Here is a 21,934-nt window from a genome sequence, read left to right as displayed (position 1 = left end):
GTGTCCAAAATATGACAAAAAATAAGTTACAGTTGTTTCAGTGCCTAACTGAATTTGTAATTGCTAAACCTGAGTCAAAATTGATGAATGTAAGTATTTCCGATTCAAATACAAACAGACCCCAAGTGAGGCAGTGAGCAGCAAGCCTCACCATAGATTGCGCAATGTAGTGAAGCAATGTGAGAACACCAAAAGGCCTTCCCAAAAATGATGCAACAAAGTGCCCAAAATGCAAAACAATGAAGATTTCAAGGACAATTTAGGGGTGTAGCCCAACCACAAATTGAATGAAAGCCATTCCCCAAAACTCTCTTGTTCTAATTTTGTGTTGCTTTTAGCGACAGAATGCCTCAAAAGAAGTTTGAAAGGAAAATAATTGGCCCTCGCCCACAACATGATTGAATTCATACCTCAATCAACATCCGCGGTTGGGTGTGAAGATTCCCGTCTTCAGACTAAATGTATTCAGTCGTCACTTGTCACCAATCCATCGTGGCGCCGGATGAGAGAGCGGGACGGCTAGGAAAGGACACATGGCTGCAATTACTCGTCCATGATCAGAGAGAGCAAAAGATTGGCCGCTGTCGCCATGAAAACTTGACGTGCGGTTATCGTAATGCTAATACACTCGCTGCTTAAAAAACCTTTTACGCCTTTGCAATATTTCTATTCAGGACTATGTCTGTGAATAAAATATTGTGTGATCTTTGACCCCGCCGTGGTTTCACCCAGTACCCTTTTCTCTTCCCTCTCGGTTCTTCTCCTCCTCTCCTTCCACTGCAGGAAAAGATGGCAAGTACAGTCTTTTCATTTATTTCTTACTTTTGTCAGGCCCAGTTTGAAGACATTCATTTAGTATGTGCTTTCATCCCCGTGTGAACGATGAAGAGCTTTGGCACATTTCAAAAAAGTTCGAAAGATTCACCCAACAATTCAATTAAGGCGCATCAGCTCTTGAGCATTCACACCCAAAATCTCCAGAAATTACATCATTCATATTTGGAATGTTTTTGTATTTACATATTTCTGCTGAGTCTTCAAAAAGACGACACCGCTCGTTCCAAAATTCTGCCACCCTTGTAATATTTCCCTCCTTTCACCAGTTTCCGAGAGCTTGTTGGCGGACAAGTTTGACGAATACGGCTATACGTTCATCGCGCCAAGGTAAGATGGAGCGCGTTTCATTTTTTAATTGACATGACATTTATTTCTCCACCGTCTCAGGTTTCCATCTCGTTAATGACCCTTTCCGCCGTTTCGCAGGGTGTACTGCAAGGACCTGAAGCCGCCCGACAACGACAACAGTAACACGGAGTTCCTCATGGAGTTCAACAACTACATCGACACCAAGACGCCAAACAATCCGATGTGTGAGTGTGGAGGCTTGACGGGCGCCATCAATAACCTCGTGTCCCGGGTGGCCAGAGAAAAATAAGCGTGAAATGTGCTGATTCTGCTGTGTTCCCACCACGGATTGTTGCAAAAGTATACTGTATAGGCAAAAGTATAGGGACACACTTAAACCATAATTGTGTTCTTTTGAGAGAAGTCCCATAGGACAAATTTCACTCCAATTATCATACAGGACAATTTACTTCAATTGTGCTGATTCCATATTGCAAATTTCACTTTCGTAATAATGATACTTCAGTGTGTTACAACACTATATGATTAGAGCTGCCTGCAACTCACAATAATTTTGATAATTAAATAATTGGTCAATTACTTTGTCTATTAATCGGTGAAACGAGTAAAAAAAAAAGCAATTTATATCCCTTTATTTAACAACAGGGCATTCTGTCAAATTAACAAAGCAGAATGCAAATGATCATTCATTTAATGGATAATAATTGGTCAATTACTTTGTCTATTAATCAGTGAAACGGATAAAAAAAACAATTTATATCCCTTTATTTAACAACAGGGCATTCTGTCAAATTAACAATGTAGAATGCAAATGATCATTCCTTTAATGGATTAGTCCAAAACATATCGGAAAATAGGTAAAATGTTAATCATTGTTTTCCAAAGGAAGAGGAAATGTTTATTTTAAGTCAACACAAAAATAATTTAGTCATGGAGAGCAACAAATCGGGAGTATATAAAGGACAGGTGTCAAACTCAAGGCCCGGGGGCCAGATACGGCCCACCACATCATTTTATGTGGCCCGCGAAGACAAATTGTGCATCAAATTCGTGTGTCATTACTAGAATTGCAAATTGTCTTCACTTTTAATAATATCTCTTTTTTTTTAAATATTTGTCCAGTTTTTACTTGTCTGATTTGAAAACGAGTTATTTGTCAGTTTATTTTGTAGCTTTTACTGTATATAATGTGAGGTGCTCATACATTCATTTGGGTTGACAGTCATAATGGCCCTCCGACAGAAGCTATGACTACAATGCGGTCCGCCAAAAAAATGAGTTTGACACCCCTGATATAAAGGGAGTTTATAAAGGATTTGGACAATTTTCAATTTAAAAAATTATCTAAATGAATAATTATCAAAAATAATGATTGGTTAATTTGATTTATTTGATGATCTATTTAAATGAAAATGAAATTTACTGCACTTATGGTACCATGTATAGTATGATACTACCTTTTATTTATTACAATACAATCTGATTTCCTCCATTTACCATACAATAAAACTCAATTTAGCCAAATTAGGATTCACTTTAATGATGATACAATCTGATTAACTTCAATTACAAATACAATTATGAGTCTTATCCCCTCCAGTTGATAAATCCCAAACTTGTAATGTCGTTTTACTATAAAATAGGTCCAGGTGAGACATCTGGTTCAAGCATGTCGAGGACCCATCCCCTGAGCCTTCCTGCCCTCCCCCTTTATATTCCAGTGGTCTGGTTGTATGGTTGGCTGTGCATGACCAGTCAAAGCTTTTGTAAAGTGGAACCACCAACACCTCCCTCGTGTTGCCCGTCTGACGCTAACTCCTTAAGTCTGACCATCACACGCCTGAGCGCACATGTGTGAAGCCCGTTGGCTTAGATGTGACACGCACACACACGCTTCACCTATATGGCCGCCCGACACAGTCCAATTACTGTGTGTTTTGTGACAAAGAGCAGAACGCGGCAGGCCGAGAGCACGAGCCGGGGCCGTAAAATCCAAATCAGGGGCCAGCGGGACATCTGACCACCACATTAATGACCGCTCGCGTCCGCGTCGCCTTGTTTGTCGGTATTGTCGCAGTTCGGCCCTCCAAACACGCTGCCAATAAAACCTCTCACTCCATTAAGTGATTACTTTCACCGTTATTAGCTGCGAGTTTAATAGGAGGGTGGGGGGGGCGCCGGCTTTGCCCGCTTAAGCCACCGCAGTGGCGAAGAAGTCAGAGTACATTAGGAATTCCTGGGCTGCCTTCAATAAAGGCCATGTAATGAAAACCACCGCGGGCGAAGGGGTGGCGGAGGGCCTCGGAATAAAGTGTTAGAGCAGCTGTTCTCTGATGTGTGTGCTGCGTTAGAAGGCTCGCATGAGGTGGCGGCCGTGCATCAGCGAGACTCCATGTTTATGGACTGGAGCGGAGGCTTCAAAGCGCCTTGGCAAACAACAACCCCAAAAAAAAAAAAAAACACAGCCTTTATCGCCTGTTATGTTTGTCATGTGGTCTCGTCGGAGGTCTTGCAAATAATTTGTTACGCCCGCAGCTTGGCGGGCTTCTCGCGCGCTCTTGTTTCGCCTTTCTTTCCTTTATTCCTCCACGGCTCCTTTATTTGTTGACGTTTAACAACCCGGAGCTTTTTATAGCGAGAAAATGTAAACCCTATCATCGTTTCTGGCTTGTGTCATCGATTAGGTCATCTGCTAATCAGAATTGCTTTCAGCAAAAGTCATAAAAAATGATTCCCAGCTTTTTTTCCCCCTGTCCCTTCTCATATCACATATACTTACATTAATTTTTCTTTCTGACTTTATTTTATTGCTTTTCCATCTTTTTTTTTCAACACATCATATTTCATTCCATGTTGGCTATCTATACACGCCATGCATTTATTTAACACATTCCTGCAGATAGCCGTTCCGTTCCAGGCCATTAGGTTCCCAAAACCAAAACTTACAACATTTCCCCCTACCGTCTCCACAAAGATGGACAATCAAATACATTACGTTTGACAAATTTTTGATCTGTCAGCAGACAGGCGCAAATGGCTCTGGCAGATGTGGCTGATGCTGTTTTTGCTCTTTAGGTAACGTGGAGCTGGTGAACCGATTGCTCCTGGACGCTGGCATCACTTCAGATCTCATCAAGATCTGGAAGGAGAATAAGTTGCAGTGAGTGTAGTAAAAAACATCATACATATCATTTCAGCTCTGCGGGATTTGCGTAACTTTGTGTTTTCTAGGCCTGGAGTCACTGCCAGATTTGTTGCCACCGACGGAGGGATTACCCGAGTCTACCCTAAAAGGTAATAGACAGAAAGAAGATCACTCCAACATACTGCATAACATACGCCACTAGATGTAGGTGGTGGATAATGACATTTTCCACCATGTATCCATCAATTGTCCATCATCCCATTCTTGGAATCATTGAATCCCCAGTACACTGGCCCTTACATCGCTTATCTCCTGACTTTTCCGCGATCAGATAGGATGTAGATCCCTGCTGTTCTCAACCATTTCCCACTTGCAATGCAGTTTTTGACCTTGACTTGTTTCTTCCAATGCGCATCCCCAAGGGCGACCCTTTGAATCCAAAACAAATCGAGAGGATCCGGTCTGCATAAATGCTTATTTTTGTCCTGTAATTGCATAAGCGATGGTGCTTAGTGAGAAGCAGAGTAGCTCTAAAACAGATCCCTGAGGTATGCCCAACGAGATAGTTGTCCAAAAATATAGATTTGGGGACTTTAATAGAAACCTGATGAGCACACCAACTAAACTTTAAATTATGACCAGTCTTTTCATAGCTTAATAAATCGCTTAATTGAGGTTTGATTTGTCGATTCAGCGCTGGCTTGAGCTGGAGGGAGGAGGCAGAGACGTACGAGTCGAGCTTCTACAAACGAAGTTTGGACAATGACCTGTACATCTTTACGCCAACGCCATACCTCAAAGACAACAGTGAGTACACGCCAACTCCGTTTTCACACGTGTTATATATACCGCTAAGGTGTACCTAATGGATTGTCCTACGCATCTGTCCTTGACCGATGTGGCTTTTTGTCCTCCTTGTGGTAGTGAGCGACGACTCGATCCTCGTGAGCAGAGCTCTTAACCTCAAGATCGACAACAAGCTCCTCAAGCCGGCGGGTAAGAACATGCTAAAAACCAAACAAAAATTGCAATCTGTCAAGCTTACGTGTCAACACACTCACACTTAAGATGCGTATTTTAAAGGCGACTTGTCACCAGCTGCTTGACGCAGACGCCCGTCACACACTTTGTCACCTTCCTGTGACACGCACACACAAACCACACATCAACCTGTCCGCTCTCTCTGTGATCCTCGGCCAAGTTTTCTGTGTTCCCGCTCTCGTCGGTTCAGAGAGTAAAGTTGACGCCAGGGTCCGGCATGATGGAGGGTGTCTGGGTTTTTTGTTGTTTCTGATCCCCAGTGGTCGGCGTCAAGTTGGACGTCAGCGCCTGGATGGTGAACTTCATCAACACCACGCTGAGGACCAACGTGAGTTACATCTGCGCCACGAACATGCAAAAATGTGAAGCTAAAGTCTTTTTTTTTTTTCATTACAGTGCACAGATGAGATCTGCGGCTGCCAACGGAACGATATGGTGAGATTTTTTTTCAGGTATTATTGTTATTTTTATTTTCATGCCTCTTGGCTTCAAGTTTTGTTTTCAATTATCTCTGTGTGATTCCAGTATGTGGACTGCGTCATCCTGGATGACGGTGGCTTCCTGGTTATGTCCAATCGGGATGAATACGTCAATCAGGTCTGCTATTGCTCTTCCATGTCGAAAACGTTTTTTTTATGTATGTGAAAACACACAACCGTGTCAAAAATAACATTGTTAGAACATTAGAAACACTTAAAACAACATACCCATGTTAAAACAAAGGGCCAAAATAAAGCAAGAAGGCCATTGAAATTCGAATGTTGATTTGAAACTCAAGATGCTTAAAAAACGACGCAGTTAAAATGAAGAAAATAAATGTAACATACTTTTTGAAGCACCATGTAAACATGAAAATTAATTCTCCTTATAATAATTGGTAATATTGCATCTTGATCAGGGATTCACCATGTAATAAGCACTCGTGCTTCATGGACTCCCTCTCGTGGTTTGTGAAAGAATTACTGCCCGAGTACAGCTCAGTTTTATTTAACTTTTAAGTTTAATACATTAGCATTTAATCTTTCGGAACTGTTTATTTTTAAGGATTTATTTAGGTACCTTTTTGTGCGATAGATTTTAATTTATCATTAAGTACTTTACTGCTGTATTTTGTCAAGATGGTCGTTCTTGAAGACCAACGTTTTTTTTTTTTAGGTGATTGACTCTAACAATTGGTTCACAATTTTATTTGTCTTCCGTATTTTGAACAAAAAAACAACATAAATATATATAAATCAATATAAACGGATAAATGTATTGGGACATCTTTCTTAGTTAAATGATTCCAAAGCAGGCCTATGTAGCTATGTCTTAGCAAGACATTTATTCAATTTCTATTGCTGTGGGTGTTTGATAGATGAATACAAAGAGTGATACAAAGTCCACCTGCCCAAAGAAAGAAAAATCTGTAAATAAACAAAGCACTCCAGCACAATTGACCCAATTTGTTGACATGCGAAAGCACACTCGGCGCCAATGGACTTTTCTTAAACAGCTAAAAGGTGAGTCGGGACCCCCGCTGCGGTTTGCCTAAATGTTTTTTCATGTGCTAGCTAATCAGCGCTGGGCGTGCGCTGGATAAATCAGGCCTCCTCTGAAGTTTGGCAGCAGCACTAAAAGTTGAGGCCTCGTTTATGCCCCTTCGTCGTATATCCAGCGGGGACGTCTAGTGTACTTTTCTCCGCCTCTTTATGCGTGACCCGCTCCCTTTTTTTTCACCCGGGTAGTCCTCGGGGAGTCTGCGGGCCAACAGGGCACCAACTGTTCATTCATTGGACACGTGCGAGACTGATTTAGGAAAAGACGTTTAGGGCTCTTGTTTACGGGATTACACCAAAGTCTATTGGGCATTTGCTTTTCAGGTGACACTATATACCGTATTTTTCGGACTAAAAGTCGCTCCGGAATATAGGTCGCATTAGCCATAAAATGCACAATAACGTGAAAAAAACCATATATAAGTCGCATTTTGGGGGAAATTTATTGGACAAAATCCAACACCAAGAACAGACATGAACGAGCAACAACAGGCTAAACGATAGGTATGCTAACGTGACATAAACACAAACGAAGAGCTGAGAACGGGCCTGACGTAACATTCAGAGTTATTCAAATAACTATTACATAAATAACACGTTTATAAAACCATCTGTGTCACTCCAATTCATTAAATCCATCGATCGTCCTTTATGTCAACAATGGGTGCGCGCCGCTGACGGCACTTGCACTTCAAAATATTCCACAGGCCCATATAACAATATATAAATTATATATCAAATAACTATTATATAAGCAATAATATTATCAAACCATCTGTGGCACTCCAAATCATTAAATCCATCGATCAAATTCCTCGTCCTTTGTCAACAACGCCGCACGTGCGCCCTGACGTCAGCCTCATCGTTCCTCCACAAATCTAGTATATAACTATATTGTTAGTTAACAAAGTACAAGGAAAGACGTGGGTTTGGTAAACGGCTCTTTATTTAACAAAACCAGAGTTCAACGAGCCAACAACTACTGAACTGTAACAAGTTGCTACACGAAATAAAATATATCAAATAACTATAACATAAATAGTTCACCACCACACGGCCCCAACCACCGGCGTCAACTTCCAGGTGTGTGGCGGCGTGGACTTCCATCCCCGGAGGTGGCACTTCCAGCCACGGAGGTGGAAGAGAGCTCCATAGAATAGGACCGGGCGTGCGTAAAAGCCATGTCCGAGCCCCATCCACCATCCCCGGACAGCCACCCGGCCGAGCACCGGCCCCCGACTTCCATCCACGGAGGTGAAAGAGAGCTCCGTAGAGTAGGACCGGGCGTGCGTAAAAGCCATGTCCGAGCCCCATCCACCGTCACCGGACAGCGACCAGGCCGAGCGCCGGCCCCCGACTTCCATCCACGGAGGTGAAAGAGAGCTCCGTAGAGTAGCACCGGGCGTGCGTAAAAGCCATAATAGTTTTTCAAACCTTCTGTGTCACTCCAAATCATTAAATCCTTCAAACTCTTCGTCCTCCGTGTCACTTACAAACAAAGGATGCCGGGAGTACGTGGGGCCCTTCGTCATCTTCGTCATCCCGTGATCGAATCTCTGTCCTTTTTGTAAACAACCGCCGCGCCGCGCTGCTATCACTTGAAATTCAAATTACAGTAATCCCTTGCTACATTGCGGTTCCACTTTTTAGTTTTTTTTTGTTGAAAATTTCTGAAAAAATTCACATATAAATCGCTCCTCAGTATAAGTCGCCCCCCCACCCAAACTATGAAAAATACCGCGACTTATAGTCCGAAAAATATGGTAATCGAACATAATCTTTTTAGCCAATCAGAAGAAGTCACTTCCGGACAAGGGGGGGGGGCAAAATAATTCTGCAATGTTGTGAAATTTTTCTCTATAATTTTGTTTGCATAAAATTGCAACTTTATTGGAAAACTCGTGCATTTTTTTCTCAGAATATTCCTACTTTTTTCGTAACGTGTCATTAACTTTGCTCGTTTTAATTTTTTTCCTCACATAGAACAAAATGTGCATGCCAAGACACCAGGTGGCACTTTAGCCCCTAACAAGTTGGTTATAGTCATTCAAAAGTCAGAAGAAAAACACTTCATGAAAAATAAAACTGGGGGATTTTTTTTGAGCAAATGTAAAATTGCAACTTGATTAGCATAAAATTACGTTTTCTTAGTTTTTTAATATAAAAATACCCATCCATCCATCCATCCATCCATCTTCTTCCACTTATCCAGGGTCGGGTCGCGGGGGCAGCAGCTTCAGGAGGGACTCCCAGACTTCCCTCTCCCCAGCCACTTCATCCAGCTCATCCCGGGGGATCCCAAGGCGTTCCCAGGCCAGCTGAGAGACATAGTCTCTCCAGCGCGTCCTGGGTCGTCCCCGGGGTCTCCTACCGGTGGGACATGCCCGGAACACCTCCCCAGGGAGGCGTCCAGGAGGCATCCTGGTGAGATGCCCGAGCCACCTCATCTGGCTCCTCTCAACGTGGAGGAGTTGCGACTCTACTCCGAGCCTCTCCCAGATGACCGAGCTTCTCACCCTATCTCTAAGGGAGAGCCCGGACATCCTGCGGAGAAAACTCATTTCGGCCGCTTGTATCCTGGATCTCGTTCTTTCGGTCACGAGCTATGGGTCGTGACCGAAAGAACGTGACCATAGGTGAGGGTAGGAGCGTAAATCGACCGATAAATTGAGAGTTTTTCCTTTTGGCTCAGCTCTCTCTTTACCACGACGGACCGGTACAGAGTCCGCATTACTGCATTACTGCTGCACCGATCCGCCTGTCGATCTCGCGCTCCATCCTCCCCTCACCGGACCCCCTCAACGCCTCGGCTGCGCCTAGAAATTCTGTCCATAAAAATTATGAACAGAATCGGTGACAAAGGGCAGCCTTGGCGGAGTCCAACCCTCACTGGGAACGAATCCGACTTACTGCCGGAAATGCGGACCAAACTCTGGCATCGGTGATACAGGGACCGAACCGCCCTCATCAGTTGGCTCGGCACCCCGTACTCCCGAAGCACCCTCCACAGAACCTCCTGAGGGACACGGTCGAACGCCTTCTCCAAGTCCACAAAACACATGTGGACTGGTTGGGCGAACTCCCATGCACCCTCGAGGATCCTGCTGAGGGTGTAGAGCTGGTCCATTGTTCCACGGCCAGGACGAACACCACACTGCTCCTCCTGAATCCGAGGTTCGACCTCCCGACGGACCCTCCTCTCCAGCACCCCTGAATAGACCTTACCAGGGAGGCTGAGGAGTGTGATTCCCCTGTAATTGGAACACACCCTCCGGTCCCCCTTCTTAAAGAGGGGAACCACCACCCCTGTCTGCCAATCCAGAGGCACTGTCCCCGATGTCCACGCAATGTTGTAGAGGCGTGTCAGCCATGACAGCCCCACAACATCCAGAGCCCTTAAGAACTCCGGGCGGATCTCATCCACCCCCGGGGCCTTGCCACCGAGGAGTTTTTTAACTACCTCAGTGACTTCGACCCCAGAGATTGGAAAGTCCGCCTCAGAGTCCCCAGGCCCTGCTTCCACAATGGAAGGCGTGTAGGTGGAATTGAGGAGGTCTTCGAAGTATTCTCTCCACCGACTCACGACGTCCCGAGTCGAGGTCAGCAGCACGCCATCCCCACTGTAAACAGTGTTGACGTTGCACTGCTTCCCCCTCCTGAGACGCCAGAATTTCCTCGAAGCCGTCCGGAAGTCATTCTCCATGGCCTCGCCAAACTCCTCCCACGCCCGGGTTTTTGCCTCAGCAACCGCAGAAGCCGCGTTCCGCTTGGCCATCCGGTACCTGTCAGCTGCCGCCGGAGTCCCGCAGGCCAAAACAGCCCGATAGGACTCCTTCTTCAGCTTGATGGCATCCCTTACCGCCGGTGTCCACCAGCGGGTTCGGGGATTGCCGCCACGACAGGCACCAACGACCTTACGGCCACAGCTCCGGTCGGCCGCCTCAACAATGGAGGCGCGGAACATGGTCCAATCGGACTCAATGTCCCCCGCCTCCCCCGGGACATGGGAAAAGCTCTGCCGGAGGTGGGAGTTGAAGCTCTTCCTGACAGGGGATTCCGCCAGACGTTCCCAGCAGACCCTCACAGAGCGTTTGGGTCTGCCAGGTCGGACCGGCATCTTCCCCCACCATCGGAGCCAACCCACCACCAGGTGGTGATCAGTTGACAGCTCCGCCCCTCTCTTCGCCAGAGTGTCCAAAACATGCGGCCGCAAATCCGATGACACGACTACAAAGTCGATCATCGAACTGCGGCCTAGGGTGTCCTGGTGCCAAGTGCACACATGGACACCCTTATGTTTGAACATGGTGTTCATTATAGAAAATCCGTGTCGAGCACAGAAGTCCAATAATAGAACACCGCTCGGGTTCAGATCGGTGGGGCCGTTCCTCCCAATCACGCCCTTCCAGGTCTCACTGTCATTGCCCACGTGAGCATTGAAGTCACCCAGTAGAACGATGGAGTCCCTAGAAGGAGCGCTCTCCAGCACTTCCTCCAGGGACTCCAAGAAGGGTGGGTACTCTGAGTTGCCGTTTGGTGCATAGACACAAACAACAGTCAGGACCCGTCCCCCCACCCGAAGGCGAAGGGAGGCTACCCTCTCGTTCACCGGGATGGACCCCAATGTGCAGGTGCCCAGCCGGGGGGCAATAAGTATACCCACACCTGCTCGACGCCTCTCACCGTGGGCAACTCCAGAGTGGAAGAGAGTCCAGCCCCTCTCGAGAGGGCTTGTACCGGAACCCAAACTGTGCGTGGAGGCAAGTCCGACTATGTCTAGTCGGAACTTTTCTGCCTCGCACACCAGCTCGGGCTCCTTTCCAGCCAGAGAGGTGACATTCCATGTCCCAAGAGCCAACCTCTGCAGCCGGGGATCAGACCGCCAAGGTTCCTGCCTTTGGCCACCGCCCAGCTTACACTGCACCCGACCCCTTTGGCCCCTCCCACAGGTGGTGAGCCCATGGGAAGGGGGACCCACGTTTCCTTTTCGGGCTGTGCCCGGCCGGGCCCCAAAAATATTTTTTCTGAAATAATCTTATTCTCATTTCAAACGATGTATTTTTTCGTACCAAATAATTTGTTTTTTAAAACTATCACTTTATTTTTTTCACATTTTTTACATTTGCAAAAACTTCCCATCCCTCAGATCGGTCGCTTTTTCGGAGTGATTGACCCAATCCTGATGGTCACCCTGGTCAACTCGTCGGTGTACACCTTGAAGAATTCCTACGACTACCAGTCGCTGTGCGATCCCGTCAAGGAGACCAAGGCGGCGGGCCTGCGATCTGTTTACGTGGTGAGTCACGAAATCCAGCAACCCATCCTCGTGTGTCTGTTAACACATTTTGATACATGCATCCTGACATGCTGCATAGTCATAGCAACAGATAAAGCAGACATACCTGCTTGCTCACACACACGAAAACACACACACAAGAAAACGCAGGGGAGCCATAAATCGCCATAGCGCAGATGAGAAGGGAAGCAGAGGTCCAGCAAAAGCGTCGGAGTGGGAGTTGTCGTAACGCTAACAGGATTAGGTGGTCTCGCATGCTCGGCCGACACGCCAAGCGGCAAGCGCTGTTTTTCATCACCCTGCCATTTTTTTTGTTTTTTTGCTGAACTTGGGAACTCTCCCAAGTCCCCCCCCCCCCCCCCCCCCCCCCCCCCGGTAATATGCCTCATGTTGAGGAAAACACAAATTGGGGAAGGTTGGGAAGGTTGTGATATCACAGGAAATATCCTTGAATGTCATGTGCCAAGGTCCTTAGCAAATGCTTTGATGACTTTTTTTCTTTTCATTTTGCTCTGATATATTCTTGTCAAATTAGGATTCTTTTTCACATGAAAATAGAATTGCATTCTTTCAGAACATAATGATTTTTTTCATATGATTAATGTAACATAAATTTTTCATAAAATTACACCTTGATTAAAAATAATATTTTTTTAATGTAACCACTTTAATGATGATATATTGAGCTGTTTTTCCACATTGACAACCTTTTTGTGTCAGATTACCTCACGCAAAAATGTAACATGTTTTGTTTAAGATAAGAACTTTTAGAATGAAATGTCTTTTTACGCAAAAAGGTAACACATGAAGACTTTTTCTTAAATTGAAACTGATTTTTAATTATTATTATTAAAAATTACTTTTGTCCCGTATCATTTAGATCTTTTTAATGGAAATTACAACTTTAGCATAAAAGTATTAGTTTTTTTTTCCAAAACATGAAAGCTTTGAAGTTAAATTATTACTTTTTCCCCATATCATAGATCGTTTTATCGTAAATTACAATTTTAGCGTGAAAGTACTTTGATTTTTTTGTTACATGCCAGCTTTCCACGACCATTAATTGCAGTTAAAAACATGAAAGACAAACAAGCCCACGCTTGTACTCTCCACTAGCTTTCGTAAGTAGTTTTTGTGTTGCCATATAAACTTCTTGTGTCACGTTGATATAAAAACTCGACGCAACTTCTTGTAAAAGTTTCACCTCCACTAAAAGACAAATAATTAGTTGGTCGTTGCGGTAAGCTTTATAGTTGATTACCTTCCAAATTCCTGACACAGCCCACGATTGAGCTGCAGCGTTCACGTATAATCATCCATGTGATCAAAGTCAACACGTTTACTCGGCATGTGACTCAGCATGCGTATCTTGAACGCTACATGACCGATTGGCCACAACAAGGTCCTCGCATGCTAGCTGTAATCCAAACAACATGGTCAAAAGGCCTTTGATTCAAACCTCATGTTGTTGCTTTTTGTTATCTGTTAACTTGCACCGCTTTTGCTCTTCACAGCCTTCCATTGGTGATATTTTGAACGTAGGCTGGTGGGCCACTGCTGCAGCCTGGTGAGTCCTTTTATGTAGCCTGTGCCTTTATCTTGAAAAATATATTCTTGGGAAATACAATAATTAAAGGGCACATACATTTTTTAATCGTAATAGAAAAAAGGGTGTGGCCTCAATTTCTTGATGGGGTTAACACTACAGCTTTTAAGCACACCATTTTGTCTTCTTTCTGAAGTTTGTATTACAAAATATTTTGCTATTGAAAACCTTTCAAATTCTAAAAAGATTATAATTGTAACATTATTCACAAAATCATAAATTTTGCTGGAATTTGATTTGAATTTTAAGCTGGTTTGTCATTAGAATATATCTACATTTGAATTTTTCTCAGAAAATGTATTTGTGTAAAAAAGACAAATACATTTTTTTGTAACGATACTTTTTGCGTACATTGTTTCGCAAAATGTTTTTCAGTAGTGCATAATTTCTGCTTGCTGTTTTTTTTGTAATAAATTGAATAGATGAACTTTTTTAGAATAAGGATTTTTTTTAGTAAAATTAAAATATATATTTTTGCTTTATTTGCATAATTTCTAGTACTATTCCGACATTTTATCGTAGCATTCGGACTTTTTACGTAAAAATGTTTTGCAAAATATTTGTTGTACATATGCTTTGTTTAAAATCACCTTCTTTGATAAACAGCATGATTCTTTTGAACAGGCCTTTTTCCCAAACATTTTCACAAAATTCTAACTTTATTTTCTGCAAATGGCAACTTACAATTTCATCTTTTTTTCTCAAAACTACAATTGTATCTGTTCACAGGTCAATCCTGCAACAGTTGCTGGTTAGCATCACATTCCCCAATTTCCTACATGCAGGTAAATCTCTTCCTCGTCCGCCTTAAATTCAGATCACACTTCTCTGAGGGTGCAAATCAAAAACTAATACATGATCTAAAAAAATTGGGCCTCAGCCGACATGGAGGAGGACATGTCTGACATTGTCCATAAAGAAGTGTGCATCACGGAGCAAACGCAGTACTACTTCGAGACGGACGACGTCGCCTTCCGAGGAACGGTCGACTGTGGCAACTGCTCCAGGTAAGAAAAATTGCATTTCAAGCAAAGTCCCCGACGACGCTGTGCTTGTTTAAAAAAAAAAAAAAAAAAAAAAAAAATCACATGCCATGAAGGTGAAGTCAACTGTGTGGACCACCGTCCTGGCACGTCGCCGCCCCCTGCCTGCCCCGTCGTCTCTTTTGCATGTGCGCACGCCATTTTAAAGCCCCCTCGTGCCGCCTAATGGAGTGCCTGCCCCACATGCGTTGCAGCGTTCCTGCGCGTTAGCCGCACACGTTTCCGCTTAACGAGCGCCATAAAAAAAGCAGAGAAAATCATTTGTGCACCCCTGACATGAGTATTTATGGAGGGTTGCGTTTTTCTCCCTTTGGGATGGAAAGCCATAAAAAGAAAATCTCTTCTCGTTACTGTATGTATGATTTGTTGCGAATTCCGATTTTTGTTCTATGAGTCATGAGATGTCACTTCCTGTCTTTTGGGTGGGGCCATAAACTAAGAGTCGCAATCGCTTTAAGATGTCAAATGTCCCATCATCTTTTTTTTTTGTTTTTATTATAAAAGTATAACTATTTCGGTATCAAAAAAATAAAAGTGTAACACCTTTCTTAAAGTATGTTTTTCATTTATTTTCTTGGAAAATGATTCTAAATATATTTGCATAAAATTACAAATCAATCTACAAAAAAATTATATATACTTTTTTTCCGCATAATATGATGTTAGGATTGTTTTTGCCGATTTTTACAAGTCCTGCAAAATACACATTTATTTGTACAAAATTTAAATTTGTGCTTTCAGACTGTACCATGCTGAGAAGCTTCCCAACACCAACCTGGTTTTCATCATTGCTGACGCCAAACTCACCTGCTCGTCCTGCGATACCAAACCGCTCATACAGGATGAACAGCAGTGTATCCTTCCGCCGACCTTTAGGAACTATCTAGTGGAACTACTGTAAATCCCAGACTTTGGTTGACATTCCTGACAAGGCTCTTTTAGCTAACGGTCCTAATCCCTGCAAGGTGGCTCAGAAACCTCGCTACAGGAAAGGACCTGCGGTGTGCTTTGATAATAACGAACACGTAAGTCTTATCGCAGCTCGGATGCTTGTTTCCAAACAAATGGCTTGCCTTGTATGGTGTTTCATGCTTAAATTGCATCAGGAGCGCCTTCCAGCTTTGTTGTCCCATTCTTGTTTGTCAGCTAACATCAGAATCAGTTTTATTAAGTGACTAACAACATTCAGGTGACTAACAACATTCACTGTGATAGTGTTGACACAAAATAGTGTTTCATTTTACACTTTGGCATTTTTGATTATTTATAATGTTATATTTTACTCACATGTAGCTCAACATAAACGCAAAGCATTGACCAATAATGTGGTTACTAGCTTGACTGTGAAAAAAAGTTTGGATCTTTTTTAAAATCTTTCAAACATTTTATTAATCAGAACTCTTTCTTGTTTTAGAATTTTGCGAACTAACATATGCTAGTTTGCTAAACTGGTGTACATTCGTCCCCATAAATTAGCTACAATGGTTTCAATTTAGCATTTTAGATGACATTAGATTTTTTTTGTACTAAGTTCATCTTGTTTTTCCTTTTCAATTACTTCACTGGTTCTTCTATATCAAACAAATTATTTTAGGTGTATTTACCTGATATGTTTCGGCGGGTTCTTCCGCGGCGGAAGAACCCGCCGAAACATGTCAGGTAAATACACCTAAAATAATTTGTTTGATATAGAAGAACCAGTGAAGTATTAGATTTTTTTTTTTCAAAATGTTAATTGCCAATCTTGTTGGCGCTGACATTTCAGTTTGTCACAGAAGCGTTAGGATTTTACATTTTTTTACTTTAATTAGCACTTGGTCGCTAATGCCATTAGCGCGTTACTGAACCAAATTATTTCCTGAAATTTTCCGGTATTATACATATACATTACTAATACCTCGAAAAAGTGTTTTTTTTTTCGGCTTGTATTTCGTGGCTGCTGCGTGGATTTGCTCAGCAAATGTCGTATTTTATTATTATTAACCTGCATTGCTTTCCACTAAATCTGGTTTTCTTCCGAGCGCTTTGCTGCATGATGTATTCTCTTGGTTTGCGCTCTGTGATTGGCCTGCCGCTTAGGACGAGGCCCTGTGCCGTCGTAGCGCTGGCTCCCCGTCGACGTCCTCGCTGCTCGTGTTACTGCCGCCACTGTTCGTGTGCTTTGCCGGGTCAGTCCGTCTTTTCTTGCTGTCATGTTCCACCTCAAATCGTATATCTTTTTTTGGCCTTTTCCACTATTTTTTGGTTTATGTCTTGTATCGCTCCGCACCTGCCACCTACTTACTTGTTCTGCCGGCATCTGTTTTCAATTCTCCTGCCTTCCCTGCTGATGTTTTCCCCATCTTCTTGCCCAGCTTTGAACTACCAGCATGTTTCCTCGTGTATCGTAATCCTCCGATGCTTGCTCTGATACAGCACTTTGGAGCATTGGAACAATTGCCAACGCTCTTGTGTCTGGCATCTGACCAATAACAAAAATGTTGCATCTGCCCTCAACACAATTGTGTTTTGATTTGAATTTAGTGTGAATTTAGATGAAAAGGTGGTATTTGCCATCACTGTGATTTACATTTCATATCAGTGCCCCACAATTTAGCATTTCTGTTATCTTAACAAAAAAAATGGAGACTATCAGTTTTCTTATGATGACAAGTTGAGCGACGGACGAAGCTAAAAGTAACTTTTGATTAAAAAAGAAATTAGCGTCATCAGAAATCTTAGCTGTAGTCTTTGTCTTAGTGAGAGTTGACCTCCAAAGTCAACTGCGACCCAACGTCGCTAACCCGCGCTGACGTTGTCCCCCTTGTCGGAACTCCAGGAGGAGGACCCTGACTGTGGTGGGGCATCCAGCTTGAGTCCCTCGCTGTGGCTCACCTTTGCTCTTCAGTTGGTGCTTCTCTGGGTTCTGAGTGGCTGCGGACATTACACCATCCTGTCATGACCTGTTTTTGCCCCACCACCATCTCTACCAGCATGTCTCTGGAATGACGAACGAGAAGAGCTTTCAAACTTTTTCTGCAAAAAACCCACCTGAAGAGGACTTTGATTGCTGGCGTCATTGTTTTTGTAAGTGGGGCTGCCTTATCGGACTTTGTTGAGGAGCTTGAGTTTTTTTTTTTTTTTATCAACACTGCCAGAAGCTAGCAAACAGTTTGTTTTTAATCTAGTGGTCTGCTTGTTGGTTGAAGGCAAGAAAAACAGCGCCGCCACCAACTTTTGCCCTGCGGATAATCTTTTATGTCTGGATTCTTCCTCACACCTGCCAGTGTCTCCGGAACTTGTTTATTCTGTGCTCTTCGTCAAAATCGAATCCTAGTTTTCCTTACGTCTGGAATTCTTGGATCGAAAACTGCCATGAGTGCGCGTCAACCAATCAGGACAAACCTGACTGAAAACTCTCTAGTGCCATGTACTTCTGAGACGACTATCTGCATTTTGTGTGTACAACTACTGAAGTCCACTTTGTCGTCTTTTCTTTGCTTACATCTCTGCAGAACTAACAACAAATCGAATATAAATTGAGCGTTTTATTATCGCAGTAGGTCTGGGCTCAAGATCAGATTTTGTAAAGTGTTAGTCTGCATTACACTGTGGTTTTATTGTGCAACGCTGATGATTTGAGAACTAAAGCTACAAAGTACATTTTGATGCTAACCCTTCCACTTTCATATTTGATCGTTTTTATCGCTATTTTCGTCTGCTTCGGCGTAGAGAGACTCCTCCGTCACGCTAGCAATTGTTGCACTTTATAATCCAACCATAACATCGTGCTCTTGGTGGAACTAACAACGTGGTTGTCATTTACTAACAGGGAGAGGGAAAAAAAAACAAGTGCCATAATCGAATTCTCTCCTTTTCCGAATTTATGCAAGTTAATGTCAAGTATCGCGCGATGATCAGCTGTTACTGCCTTTGTTTTCCCTTGAGGAGGCAGCATCTGCAGTTTTTTTGCATTACAATTCATATCCCGATTTTTAGCACCCACTGCAGCAGTGTGCTACCAAAAGCGCGGAAAAAAAAAACATAAATTTTTTTAAGTTAACGTGCTAAAATCCAATGCTGTCCCCTCGGGAATAATTAACGTGATATGAAGTGGTTCCGATTCCGTACAGGTCGCAGAAATCTTACGGGTTGGCGTGTGTTTGTGTCTGTGAGTGTGTTGTGTGTTAGCATCGGGTCCACCAAGTCCCGTTTTTTTAAGACTGTCTACATGTACAGGGGTATTTTAAAATTTTTGTTTCACTGCTATAGTGGTGGTCCACTTTTTGTTGTACAGCTAACCCCCATCAACAATCAACAACAAAACAGTGCATGCGCAAAATTCTTTGAAGTCAATTTAAAGTGACTGAAAACTGAAAAACAAATAAAAATTTTAAAATACTTTTAATCATGTGGACATAGTCTCCCTCTCCCTTGATCGTGCTTTAAAATGTTACACTTAAGTGGAACTTGTAAAAAAAAAAAAATAGTACAAAACCAAAGTTCTGATCAAAATGTGTGTTCATCCATGTTCAAATATTCAGAATAAAATTTTATGACAACAATTTGCTTCCTCCATGGCAGTTCTTCAACCCCCCCTCCTCTCCCCTCCCAATGGATCACATGACCGCACTCTTGACAGGCAGTCAACGACAACACCATGTTGGATTTCACCCACAAACGTCTCCATAAATTATCGCCGGTGTCTCCTCTGGCTCGTCCATCAAGCCATGATGAATTCTAATCGTTAGCGACGTCCGCTTTGCACGCGACTGCAGCTGCGGCTCCCCCCAAAAATGAAAAAAAAAACAAAGTGTCACTTTACCCTTTTATGGCGGATGTTAAAAATGGAGCGACATGCTGAGAGTAGAAAAAAATACAATCACCGGGGACATTTTAAAAAGTAGCCAATTACGACGTCTTATAATGAAATAATAGCCATTTTTGTCTTGGTAGCAGCTGCCAGATGACTGCTTGGAGACTAATCATTGTGAAATTACATCATATTATACAAAATAAAGTCCAAACACAGTATGGCGAAGGATTTCGTAGAAAATTTACATTCTTTTACAAGATTTCCACAGGGCATTGAGTGAAAATGAAGATACAACTCTTGAAGATAGCTATTGCAAAATCATTGATGTTATTTCTGGCTTGTTTGTGGGAAAGTACTTGGCTAAAGACTAAGCGCATCAGTTTAAATTGTAACTAATTAGTAATATTAAATTGTGGAATTTGGGGACCAGTTGTATTTTTTAAATGAACAAAATAGGCAGGATTCCACGAATTGCTTCATGTTCCAATTAATTTGCTCTTAATTTGAAAAGAAAAATGTATTGTTTCTGTCACCAATGTCCAACATGAAATGCTTTAAATGACAATATGATAGGATTCTTTTTTTAATATGAAAGTTCATTTTTAAGTTTTGTTGGACCGTACCAAATTCAAAGTCATACATTGCCGCACAATCATAAAGACTGACAGATTTACTGGTCACACTTTTTCCTTCCTTCCACGCTTCTCTTGGACTTCTTTTCTGACTTTTCCTAAAGTGTTATTCCTCGTCTTCCGCGGATGAGTTGCGATGTCAACAGCACATGCTGGATTTCCTGCCCGGGGTGAGCTGAGGCTTGCGGCTCTGGATTTTGCGTCTGGCAACGAGACTCCTCGTTCGGTTTATGCCGAGAGGTCGCCGGTGTTGTGCTTGGGATTGTTATCCCAAGTCCGCCTCTGATGGATATCTGGCCCGGCGTCCCGCAGGGAACGTCCCCCTCAGTAAATATGAAAAGTTTATTATGTAAGTGATTGCATTTGCTGTGGTCTCATTATGAGCGCCATGTTTATTTTTGCATGCTGCGTAATCGTTCCATCAGATGAAAATTATGTCGTGCTCAAACATTTTTACACGCACGGCAGAAAGGCCTGGATTAAATGAAAAACTGAATTGCTTGTATTAGGAGCTGCATTTGGAATCGAGATCTGGATGATTTTTGGATTGAGAAGGTGTAAACAGAATTTAGATTCTAATTTTCTTTTTACACTTGAGATTTGTTTGAAATTTGGCTTGTGTTTGGTATGAATCCAGGAAGAGTTGTTGTTCCTGGAATTTATGTAAAAATGAGATTCAATTTTGTATGTAGCTTCATTTTAAACCAGGCTGGATGAATGGCTCACTTTTTAATCTCAATTTGGATCTTGCCTTTGGTGGAATGGAATTCATTGTCACCTTTGATAATGACAGACCCAACAAATTGACTAATGGTTATGATCAAGGTTCTGAATCTTGATCAATTGGATTAAATTTGGTGTGTTACTTTATAAGAGCCAAAAAGAGAATTTGATTAACTTGATTTTGATCCGAATCAAGCATCTGGGTCCAGATCCATTTTTAGAAAATCCTAAACGGATTTGTATTGTGTTTATGTATCTCATAACTTTTGTATGAACCTTGGAAGAAGGTATTTATTTAATCTTGATTTGTAATCTGGATTGAGATCATTTTGTAAAATAACCCTTGACAATTAGGATTAGATTTAGCATTGTTGTTTTAGTTTGACAGTGATTTTTTTCGATCCTAGAATTCAGGTCATTTGTGGGGGAAAATGGTAATTGCTCCAAAAGTTAAATTAGGTTGAACTCTCTCAGTGGGACCTAAAAACAAATTAACTACATTTTAACTGTGATCCAGATCCAAATTGATTGGATCACTTTGTAATGGCTGAAATTGAGTACGTAGCCTTGGTATGACCGAAATGACGCATTTGATTATTTGTCTTGGCGCTATTGCTTTATTTTTTTTTCAGGCAAAGAAAAAGACCTCCTTGCTATTGTTCCATATTGTCAAGTGGTGCGAGTGTATAATGATCTTAGCGAGAACACCTCGCTGCAGGCATTTCTTTGGCTCGCCCTCAGAAGCCAATCACAAGTGGGGTAATAAATATCTCGTGATAGTCTCGCGTCCTGAGGGGGTTGTCCCCCTTTTTTTTGTCACGCCAAGCTGAGATTGCTATGTTTAGAATATGTTTTATCACTGCGACACGCTCACTCAAAAAAGTCTGGCCCCCAAGGCTCTGGGATGTCTTTGCGTGCTTATCTTTTTGTTTTGGTCTCGGGCTATCACGTTACCACAAATGGGGGCGG

The 21,934-nt window shown here is 42.7% G+C and overlaps 1 protein-coding gene across 5 annotated transcripts in view; it reads left to right on the top strand.

The window, feature by feature from the left end:
- cacna2d1a (calcium channel, voltage-dependent, alpha 2/delta subunit 1a) overlaps nt 1-21,934 on the top strand; it is a 52,871-nt gene that overhangs the window by 27,661 nt on the left and 3,276 nt on the right. The window contains exons 24-40 of one of the 5 annotated variants that reach the window (XM_037242607.1): nt 784-792; nt 1,104-1,164; nt 1,264-1,370; nt 4,222-4,306; nt 4,378-4,440; nt 4,986-5,098; nt 5,216-5,287; nt 5,593-5,660; nt 5,729-5,767; nt 5,858-5,929; nt 12,017-12,166; nt 13,681-13,733; nt 14,502-14,557; nt 14,653-14,779; nt 15,557-15,669; nt 15,758-15,840; nt 17,634-19,359. In XM_037242607.1, the coding sequence (XP_037098502.1) occupies nt 784-792; nt 1,104-1,164; nt 1,264-1,370; nt 4,222-4,306; nt 4,378-4,440; nt 4,986-5,098; nt 5,216-5,287; nt 5,593-5,660; nt 5,729-5,767; nt 5,858-5,929; nt 12,017-12,166; nt 13,681-13,733; nt 14,502-14,557; nt 14,653-14,779; nt 15,557-15,669; nt 15,758-15,840; nt 17,634-17,756 (1,394 nt within the window). In that variant the 3' untranslated portion in view covers nt 17,757-19,359. Of the gene's footprint in view, nt 1-783; nt 793-1,103; nt 1,165-1,263; nt 1,371-4,221; nt 4,307-4,377; nt 4,441-4,985; nt 5,099-5,215; nt 5,288-5,592; nt 5,661-5,728; nt 5,768-5,857; nt 5,930-12,016; nt 12,167-13,680; nt 13,734-14,501; nt 14,558-14,652; nt 14,780-15,556; nt 15,670-15,757; nt 15,841-16,894; nt 17,321-17,633; nt 19,360-21,934 lie in introns of those variants that run through there. The other 4 variants (XM_037242605.1, XR_005096385.1, XM_037242608.1 and 1 more) reach the window with 4 other exon arrangements.

The sequence above is a fragment of the Syngnathus acus genome, chromosome 23 (genome assembly GCF_901709675.1).
Source record: "Syngnathus acus chromosome 23, fSynAcu1.2, whole genome shotgun sequence".
Classification (NCBI taxonomy): domain Eukaryota; kingdom Metazoa; phylum Chordata; class Actinopteri; order Syngnathiformes; family Syngnathidae; genus Syngnathus; species Syngnathus acus.
The sequence above is the reverse complement of the archived record's forward strand: the minus strand, read 5'-3'. Positions and strand labels throughout refer to the sequence as shown.